We start from the raw sequence: 10,762 nt of genomic DNA, 5'->3' as shown, positions 1-10,762 counted from the left end.
CTCATAATTGATTGGACTTAACAGTGTTGCAGCTGTATTGTTCCCAGGATATGTGAGAGATGAGGTGTGTGAGGTACTCTCTTTTACTGGACCAACTTCTGCTGGTGAAAGAGACTAGCTTTCAAGCGCCCCAGAGCTCTTCTTCAGGTTGACCAGACTGACACACAAGGTTTAAAAGCAAAAGTTTATTGCTACCAAGCAAAAATCAACTCATTGCAGGTGGTAGGCCAGGAGGAAATCTACAATGATAGAATATATTATTTCACCCACGTTGTCTCTCTACAGTGACCAAACACTTTCTGCGTCTTAATGCAAATGTTATATTTTACCATGAAGTTCTGTTACCCAGTTTAAATGTTCAAGGTCCCTGATATGTCCATTGTATATACTGATCCCATAGCACATGAAGAAACTGAGTGGGCTATAAATGGACTGTCATTCCCGTTGTAAATTTTGAACACACTGAACTGCACTAGATGCACACATGCCCTAACAGATCCTGACTTATGGAAGCTGTTCTAAATGCTGTAGTTTGGCTCCGCGTTCCAGCTGCTGAGGACACAAGACAATGAGCCAGTCAACCTTTCAGATTCCTTCTTACTCCAAATGTATACTTGTGCTCCTTTTGCTGGGTCCAATTAACAGCACATGGGAGAAAGCAGAGATATGGACCTGCCCCAGAATTCAGGATCCAAACTGCTGAACTTTAAGGAAGTTTGGATCCAAATTTGACTTATGATTGGACTGAGTTTATGATTTGGGCACTGAAGCTTTATGGTAGAACCATGAATATGGTGCAGAGCTATAAAGATATTTCCGAAGGGAAAAATGTTGGTGATGAATAATGATCCACCTGGAATCACAGATAGGGGAATCTGCACATTGTTCTTTCTGTGTGACCAGACAGCCTAGTTTATGCTCTACTAAGATATGTAGTAGGGGCTTTTAAAGGACACAGAAGTAACGAAGGGAAGGCAGGTAACTACAGCCTGATTTTCAGGGATGCCGAGCGCTCCCAGCTCCCATGGACTTCAACTGGAGTTGTGGGCAGCCAGTGTCTTTGCAGATCAGGCCCCAAATGTCAGCACAGCAGATTTTACAATGGATTTGTGAGCTGCTCTAGTGCCACTAGGATTGCTCTCAAACTTAGGACACTAACCCATATGCCACACCTCAGGAAAAACAAGACAGAGCCAAGAGGAGGCTTCCAAAGGAGATATTTAATTTCTGAACTGATCAGTTACAGACACTGGCATCACTTAATCTTAAAGGTGACAGGTCCTTTATTCAGAACATATTTACTCTGCATGGCTGGCCTGCAGGAGAAAGACAGCCAGCAGAACAGCTGCACGCAGGGCATAACTGGGCTAACTTTAACAGAAGAGTTTCATTCCCACAACATATGCATAGAGGGAGATGCATGGTTAGCTCTGCTGTCAGAGGGACTCAGCGTTACCAGCAGCAGATCAAGGCCTGGCCTCCGGTTCACCACTGTGGTGCTCAGGTGGTGTGTATTTCCCTTCCTTTATCAGCTGCTTCTTCTGCGCCACAATTGTCTTCAGACGCATTACCTGCCAAAGACAAATGAGTTAAGGATTAAAGATTGTATAGCAGGAAAAGAGGCCACTAGAGAAGCAGTGGGAACAGTGAAGCTTACTTCAAAGCCTCACAGGTCAGGACCCTGGCACAAATGCACTAGGACATTCTAGTTATAAAGTAAAAACAGTATTACCACATCCCCTCCCAAAAGAGTATAATTGCAATGAGAATCTATACAACAACATGTGCATTGCTCCACTGGATGGAATGGAAAATGTGAACTAAATATAGTCATGTATCCCAACAGCGGCTGCAGACCACACACATGCATGAACATTTCATGGGTTACAGATAGTAAAATATAACAATCTGTCTTTTAATAGACATCAGAATTTTAAAAATCTTTCCACTGTCATTTGTAACCACTCCCAGGAAAACTTTAAACTAGAATTTGTTTCCTTATCAATGTTATCCCCCCCCCCCCCCCATCAGCCACACACATTCTTGTTATTACGGATGAAGAGCTGCATATAGCGTTTTAGGAGCACTGAGGGGGTTTTTATTATAAAAAAAAGAAAAACCAATAAAAAATTACATGACAAAAATTACAAACAAGTAAATAAAGTGGGCCACAGTATGGGGGATATTTGAGTAACCCAGCATATTTTGCGTTGCAATGAAAACTGCATCCAAACAGACTTCTCCATGAAGGGAGTCACTAATGTGCCTAAGTACAAGGCACCATGCACACACTTGCAACCATTAGAGAAAGTCTTGCCTTTACACTGTAAATCTTCAGGACAAGGATTGTCTTTTCTATGTTTGTACAGCACCTAGCAAAAATGGGGCTCCAGTCCCGACTGGGGTCTTTCAGCTACCATATGATAAACATTTATTACTAAGAATCACAGGGTTTGAGTTAAGATACAACTTTCATAGAAACCACAGGGTAAATTCAGAGTTGAGAGTTCACCCCACAGCCTTTAACCTCTTTTGTTATTTGCTTACAATGCTCTGAATAAGCAACACTAAACTTCCTTCCAACTTACTACTACTCTTGAAGTCCCTTTCTGTCCTATGTCCCCAGTAACTTGTCAGCGATGGCCCCGTTACACATAAGCTGCTCTTGTAAACGTATCTGTCACTGTTTTGCCATAAAATCAGAGAGAATTAACCTTATCTAAGCAGCTTCAGCGTTGTAATGGCTCACGTTCGTAAACCATTTTGAAAATGTACAGTGCTACATAACCACTAAATATCCTCCTAGGGAAACTATTTTTTATAACATATGCTCAGTTACCTGTTACTAACTGATGTGTGTATCAGCTTAATGGGCAACATTTTTGTTTATAACAACTCGACGGTACAAGCACATTGTGACTACAGTAGGATTAGAGAACTTGGAGTCAGGAAACAGGGAAACAGTAAAACAAACTGGGAAATATAACTCAGAATGGCCTATCTGATATCCCTAGTTACTAGAGTCCTTGGCATCCTTTTAAGAAGACAGGTCTACCCATCAAAGATCCCAAATCCATGCTTTCCTTATTGAGTCATGGATTATTGCATTGGGGAGCAGGAAGCTGGGTGAATCACAGCTAAAGTTCTTGGAAAGTAGACAGCATGCTGCAATGTTCCACAAGCTCTGTAGCTCAGTTAGCCAAGATAGGAATGTCACCTGACATACTGGGTTTCCTGCTGAGCTGAACAATCTGTTGCCTCAGTGAAAGAGAAGAGAACTGAAGAGAGCATTTTTTGAGTGATCTGGTTTATAAATAAACACAAACACTGTCAAGGTTTGAAGAGTTCCATGTCTGAATTTAACTACAAGGTTTTTTGCTCAGACTCTACAATGTACTCATCCAACAATAACCAGTCACTGACTAGGAACAAAATCTCCAAGAAAAAAAAAAGTTTTGAGAGTTAGACATAGGACTAATCCACTGATGATATTCTGTCCTGCCGTCTCTACAGAATACTAAATTTCTCACTGCATGCTAACCATGCATTTCTACAGCCAAATTCTGCTCTCAGGCTCCCGCTGAAGTTACTAGGAATCACAGACGTTTATCTGGAGGTAGACATTGGGCCCTAGGGGTTAGTGACAGGTGTATGGTTATTGCTTTTTGTACTGGACTGAAAATTTTGCATAGCCCTTATTATTTATCCCAGTGTTCACACTGTGTGTAGTATACATTCCCTCAACCTCATTCCCTCCCCCACTCATATCTTCTTACCGTTTTGTACCTATTAATACATTCTTGGAAGTCTTCATATTCCGGTCTGCATTCCTTGCGTGCACGAATCTGCCCAATGCCACTGGCACACTCAATCCATTCCTTCTCAAAGGCATGGCACAGAGCTGCCCGTTTGTAGGGCTGCTCTGAGCTTTGATGCAGCATCCATTTGTCCGCATTGATTCCCAGCTGATCTTGCAGATTCCAAAATGGCATGGCTGAGTAGGAAGTGAGGAGGGAGATAAAGAATGGTGGTTATAATACTAGTCTAGAGATTTAGCTCAGTAAAACAGAAGCATACGAAAGCAGGTATTCAATCAATGCTTTTCAGTGCATAATTTAATACTTTTCCCAAGTGATTCATTTAAGTTTTATTTTCACAAAAACAGAAGCAAGAGTTAAACACTCATCCAACATATATTATCTATTTTTTGCAGGAAGGCAGGTAGAAATAATATAAACTAACCTCTTTAGCATATGAACAGAGAGAAAATGTTCTGGAATCATTTTTTAAAACTACAAAAATATCCACTCAATGGCATTTCTATGGATGGCTACTGTTGTACACAAGGTTTATTCATAATAAAATGCATTGATAAAATAGTATTTCACACCAGACTCAGTTAAAGTTATACACAGACCTGCTTTATATATATATATATATATATATATACATATACATACACACACACACACACACACACACACACACATATGCATGTACTCATATTTTTTATATATACAAACCTTTTGATTGCATGATCTTGGAGGTTATTATTCATAAGCCCTTGTAAATCTCTTCATTCTCTTTGTCTCTGATCTCCCAACTAGTGTAGGCAGGCCAAAGGGAAATTGCACTCAAAAGCGTTGGATGTGAGTTAAACATACTTTATGATTGCATTTTTGCAATAGATCTCCATGAATTTTCAACACCTTTTTTATATGCGACATGTAGGATGTTGATACCTTCCTCTGTTTGCATTTCTCTGCATGTTCTTAGGTTTGCATGATCTTTAACAATTGTGATACTGTATAGTGTGGCTCCGGTCTGTAAGATAAGCCCGGTGTTCTTACTCGCTTTTTCTTCTCAGGCTAAGTTTCCACGGAAGTCACAGGGAATATAACCCAATAACGATTGCTGCATTTGGCCCCAATTGTGCATTCTATGTCTATTTACACTATTGGCTATTAAGGGAAGAGACTATACTATATAAATTCTAAATTGTATAATTGTACTGTTAATAACTTTTGCAACCATCTACCATATAGTTAAACACAGCCTTAGTTACAACAGCATGCACTGTGGCAATAAGCTTGCTAGTGAAATGTTTCACGATTGAAATATTGTTAACAGTCTTGTGAAAGAATCAAGGCAGAGCTATTGGTGACCAATGTTTTGGCCCCAAAGTCAGTGAGGAATTGTTTACTGGATTTATTACCAGCGCCAACACAACACTCCCTGTATTTTTCTGTAGCAACTGATGTCTCAAATAAAAGGAAAAGAAAGATGTTTCTAACGTGCTTGGGATACTTTATCACATCAAATGGTGTTCAATGCAACTTGCTTGATTTTTATGAAGATAATGATGAATCTGCAAGTGGCATTCATCATGCTATAAAAAACTGCCTGGAGAAACACCAGCTTAATGTTAATTATATTACTGCATACTTTGCTGATAATACACCAAGTTGTGTTTGCCATAGTTCACAGGTGCATCAGTTATGTGCTGAAAATGACTGAACTCTGAAGGCAAACTGCCTTGCATACACAACTCACAATACCTCCAAACATGCTAGTGATCTGTCAGTTGATGTAGAAATGATTGTGTTGAAGATTTACAACCACTTTTTTGTGCCTACAACATGCAGAGAAGGTTTTTTCCGAGTCTACTGAAATTGAATGGAAAGTAGTACTTGAGACATGTGAGTAGAAGATGGCTATCCCTTAACTCAGCAATTGACCACCTTTTGAGAAACTGGCCTGCAATTAAAGCCTGCTGCAAGTCACTAGCTGACACTCGCCCAGTAACTTCAAATAAAGTTTTCACTGAAGATGGTGTGTATACCTGCACTGTGGAAATTTACAGGGGTTCTCCCCCTGCCCCCAAGCGTGGCTTGTATTGACAATCTTGTGTCGAAGTTAGACGAATCAAAGCTCTGCAGTACTGATGTGTACACAGAGACGTACCATTTTAAGATTTTCTTTTTTTTTTTTTTTTTTTTTTTTTAAGATTCCACACCAAACTGATGGAAAAACACAACCAGAACAAAAAGTGAATATAAAGCAATACTTCATTAAGTTTTATGACCCTATGTTTTTGTATATTGATAACTAGTTTGATTTCTCTTCAGACAATGTAATGATGAACCTAAAGCCCATTGAGCAATATGAGAAGCTTAGCTTCTCAGACCTTAAGATTGTAATGGAAGCATTCAAAAAGAAGGAAATCATAAACACGGATCAGCTGAATGAGTTCTGCACCCAGTTGAGAGGCGATTGAAATATCAAGACATCACATTTCCAAACCTGTCAGCAAAAAGTGGATATGTTTCAGAAGCATGGAAATAAAACCTGAAAAACCTTGTTCCCTGTTGTGTCTTTCGTACTTACTGTACCAAAAATGCCCTTTAGACATAATATTATTCCTTAATGGGAAATATCAGTTATCCTTCAAAGATTTCTTCATCTCTGAACAACAGGATCAGGAGTTGCTGAGTGCTGCAAAAAGCAGCAAGAAATACCCACTAGCGAATACAGGCAAGTACTGCTCGTTATTAGTAATAGTAACGACCAGAAAGCTACAACCAACTCTAAAAAAGAAAAGCAGGACTTGTGGCACCTTAGAGACTAACCAATTTATTAGAGCACAAGCTTTCGTGAGCTACAGCTCACTTCATCGGATGCATTTGGTGGAAAAACCAGAGGGGAGAACATTTTTCCACCAAATGCATCCGATGAAGTGAGCTGTAGCTCACGAAAGCTTACGCTCAAATAAATTGGTTAGTCTCTAAGGTGCCACAAGTCCAACCAACTCTAGTTTCACAGGTTGCCATGCCTGAAAAAGAACTAACATCCCTCCACGATGGATAGAGGTGGGGGTGGGGGTGAAGGAGGGGGACTAAGAAAAGTGTTTGGGGCACCCCCTCCCACGCCCCTGGGGGCGGGGGCACCCCCTCCCATCCACTCCCAGGGACAGGACGAAGCACAGGTGGGGGGTTGGGGCAACTCCCCCCTCCACATACACCCCCGGCGGCAGGAAGGCAGGGCGGGGGCGACCCCTCGGGGCGGGAGTGTGGGGCGGGCCTGCAGCCCCACAGAGACCCACCCCGGGGGCTGCGCGGGGGGCGGGGAGGGAGAGCCCGAGTCTGACCGCCCAGCTCAGTGGCCCGGCCCCCCACAACCCGGCGAGCAAGGGAGGGGCGGCCCCCCGAACCAGAGGCCGGGCCCGACGACCCGGAACAGACCCACCCCCGGAGCTTCACCTGCGACCCGCCGCCGCGCCCTCGGCCGTCGTCCTTTCGGGGCTTTTACGACACTCGCTGCCGTCAACCGCGCCCTTCGCACGCCACCCGCGCTGTGCTTTACAGCTCGGAGTCACCTCACGGGGGAGGAATCATAGAGAAATAAAGAGAGAGCGCCTCTTGCGACCAGGCGGGGAACAAGACGTCTCCCCAGTGCACCTCCAGCGCCACCTGCAGGCTAGGTGGTGGCAGTTCCCCAGTGTCCCCTGCAGACTGAAGGGGTGGCAGTTCCTCAGCTCCCCTGCGGGCTGGGGGGGTGACACCCCTAAGCCTCCTGCAGACTAGAGGGATGACAGTTCCCTGGTGTTCCCTGCAAGCTGGAGGAGTCATGAATGACCCTGATGACTTGCATCCGATGAAGTGAGCTGTAGCTCACGAAAGCTTATGCTCAAATAAATTTGTTAGTCTCTAGGGTGCCACAAGTCCTCCTTTTCTTTTTATGAATGACCCACACCTTCCAGCCCTCTGTGTCTTTGTGGGGTGTCATATTTCTTCCCCCACAACCCCCATATCTCACTGGTCAGCACCACGTTACAGTGCAACATGACTGTGGTCTGGGAGACTCGTAACCAATCACCAAAGCGGGGGGCTCCCACCATTTATGGCAGCTCACTTGTGATTCAGAGTTATATGCATGACCCGTTCCAAATGGGCCTGACACACCTCGGGCCCTAGTGCTCTTGGGTACAGAGCAGGAGGTAGTGTCCTGGGTTCTCATGCACCAAAAGGGACTGGTATCCAGCAGTCAGAGCAGCAGGGAATGGGAATCAGAACTACTGGTTTCTACTGCCTGATCTGGGAAATGTGTAGGATCGATTGGAATAGGGGGTGGGAACTACTGGGTTCTCTTCCTGGTTCTGCTGCTTGCTTTCTCTGTGACCTTGGAGGAGTCTCACTAATCTCTATTTCTCATCAGTAAAATGGAAGTAATTTTCTTTCTTCACAGGCATGTTGAGAATGTTAATGAGGGTTTGAGAAGCACTTTATGTTGCTCAGCTGGAAGGAGGTAGAGCAGCATTACGTGTTATTGTACAGATATGTGTGCGTTGAAGGGATAGTCTTGGGGATTGGCTTTTTTTTTTCCTTTCTGTTAGGGTTTCCCAAGGGCCAGTAGACAGACACTTGTTAGCAGTTGAAGAACCACCACCTATCACTCCATCAATTATCAGAGATGGGATGATTGTAATGATTCCTTAGAGCTTGGATCCTTCCTGAAATGATGTAAGTGTATCCAGAAAATATCTGGCTCCTAATTCACTGCTTTCTGTTCCCAACCTCTGCCTCCCTAGTGGCTTTATTCCAGACCTCTGGGCATAGAGAAGTCCATTGTCAGTCTGTGTTAGTTTTGTTGAACGTGAAAGTTCTTACCAATGTTCAAAGCCCTGGTAATTGTCAGTTTAGGGCTGATCTCATTGCTGTTTGATACTCCTGGATCTCCTTTTGAGAGCAGTGATTAATCCCCAGGAAAGATCCAGCACCTTGATTAATCATTATTGTTTAAACATAAAAACAGCCAGTGGAATGTTGTAGTCACTGTTTAGCAAGGCATCAGCATTGATCTCCAATTTAAACCATGGAGGCATTTCCTGTTTTGCGACCCAAATGGGGCTCCCCCATCCCTCAAGCATGTGGGCTTGGGGAAGAAAGATTCCAGAACAAACCAACTCCAGGACCCAGAGCAACTCTCAAGTCAGCCAGAGCAGACACAGAAGCAGCCCCAGGGGGTCCTGCAGCATGGAGGGAGTAATAGGGAAAGACAGAGCTCAGCCAGGGCTAATGCTCCATGCCAGGTGCTCCCCAACACAAAGCTATGCAGGGGTGACTCCCACCTGCTAGAGGTACTTAGGCCATTGCAGTACCCCTCCAACACACCAAGCCCCCTGTGGGGAAGAAAAATTGCAGGAAGGAGCTAATCCTACCGCCAGAGACCTGCAACTGTCAACATGGCAGGAGCAAACCCAGAAGCAGGATCAGCAGCAAGAATTCTGCTGATGTGACTGGGCTGCTTTCTACAGTTTTGACTCCAGAGAGTTCTCTCCCATGTGCTGATTAGCTGTTTGCTCCAGCCCCCTCCCTCAGTCCGTCGCTTACTTCAGCTTCACTCCACCTGCCCTGAGCAGGCTGCCCAGTATACCCCTTCCTTTGTGCTATTCTCCTTCTCTCTCTTCATCTAAACCCCACTACCACCTGTCATCTGCTAATGTGTTACAGCCCTTTTCCACAGCTTTGTCTGTCATGTCAGCATTTCAGAGCAGCGTATGTATGTCTATTACTCTATTTGTTCAGCACCTAGGGGCCCTGCTTTCCATAACCCCTTAAGCACAGCCACCATCAAAATACTAATAAATACTAAACCTTGTTTTAATGCAGAAGTGAGTTTCCCTGCGACTATGGTGGATTCCAGGAGGTAGGATTCTACCTACTAGCAAGTCCCTTAAAAAATGACTTGTTCCTGTTGCTGATCCAGGAGACTTATTGTCTGCTGCAAAGGACCCCACCCACTCTCCCTTTGTAATGGGTGGAAATGCTGACTATACAGCTGAGAGATCTTATTTCATTAGTTTAATAAAAAGATAGTCAATGGCCAGGTCTCCAGCCTTGAAGGGATCTGATCCTGCAGTGGCCACAGTAGTGGCATTGTAATGAACGGATCAGTGTGTATGTGTCACCACTGCCCACTGTTGGTGGGACTCTGAACTGCTCAATTCTCAGTCATATGTCCAACACTATTAGCAGCTGACTGAGAGTCTCCCTTAGCTCAAGTGCTAGGAATTTGTGCTTTTAGAATAGGGGGATTTGATTTCAATGCCTACTGTTGCACAGAAATTCCAAATAGACATGACATGTGGTTCCATGACAGTTAGGAGTTTGCCACATATTTGTCGCAAAAATCAAACCTTGCATAGTATGTTGTTTTGTTATAGTGTTGGATATCTACAAGACAGCTCCCCCTATTCTTGTATTCAGCAGGACTACTCATACTTAAAAGAGTTCCAGAATAGGGACTTAGAAAGGCATTACTGCTGTCAGTTTCATGGCATTGGCAGTTCCTGTCCTGCTTATAACAAGCAAAAATCAAGTGTAAGCCCCAACTGGGCCATGAATGCTATGGTCTGGATTTTCAGAACAGTACAGCATCCAGCTGCTCCTGTCCAGTTGGTGCTTAACTGACAGCAAAAGCTCTTTTGAAAATCTGTCTCTATGAGACACACAGACAGTCAGTGGACCACGATGGATCAACTATTGATTTTAATCACTAATTGTTACCTCTTTAGTTACTTCCCCTGCCGCCCCCACCCCAAAAAAAAAGCTTGTTCTCATTGGTTTGATAACTCACCTTGCCTGGCTCAAACAAAGCTGGCTCAGTGCTTTGTGCTGGTTTTTTTTAAACATTTCTTCATTAAAGTTTTAAAACCAGAAGTAGATATAGGCTATGACCATTAAATAGAACAATATACTGGGCA

At 43.6% G+C, this 10,762-nt stretch overlaps 1 protein-coding gene across 2 annotated transcripts; it reads right to left on the bottom strand.

Moving 5' to 3' along the window:
* Window positions 1–1,200: 1,200 nt before the first annotated feature.
* Window positions 1,201–7,414, bottom strand: NDUFS5 (NADH:ubiquinone oxidoreductase subunit S5). Of its 2 annotated transcripts, none has more exons than XM_038377992.2 (3): window positions 7,260–7,414; window positions 3,777–3,994; window positions 1,201–1,571 (listed from the first exon to the last, which is right to left on the bottom strand). In XM_038377992.2, exons 2-3 carry the CDS (start codon window positions 3,990–3,992, stop codon window positions 1,467–1,469), a joined length of 321 nt encoding a protein of 106 aa, XP_038233920.1. In that variant the 5' UTR covers window positions 3,993–3,994; window positions 7,260–7,414; the 3' UTR covers window positions 1,201–1,466. The 2 variants fall into 2 exon arrangements, with proteins under 2 accessions (XP_038233920.1, XP_043361910.1); XM_043505975.1 differs by lacking the exon at window positions 7,260–7,414 and adding an exon at window positions 4,524–6,298.
* Between the last annotated feature and the right edge of the window lie 3,348 nt (window positions 7,415–10,762).

Source organism: Dermochelys coriacea, chromosome 19, assembly GCF_009764565.3.
Source record: "Dermochelys coriacea isolate rDerCor1 chromosome 19, rDerCor1.pri.v4, whole genome shotgun sequence".
NCBI classification, from domain to species: domain Eukaryota; kingdom Metazoa; phylum Chordata; order Testudines; family Dermochelyidae; genus Dermochelys; species Dermochelys coriacea.
The sequence above is the reverse complement of the archived record's forward strand: the minus strand, read 5'-3'. Positions and strand labels throughout refer to the sequence as shown.

What these genes read in the sequence shown, in the direction of transcription:
- NDUFS5 (XM_043505975.1), bottom strand. An exon ending in GTATTAATAGGTACAAAACG is followed by an intron (nt 1,572 to 3,776) that starts GTAAGAAGATAT and finishes TGTCTTTGGCAG; the next exon opens with GTAATGCGTCTGAAGACAAT.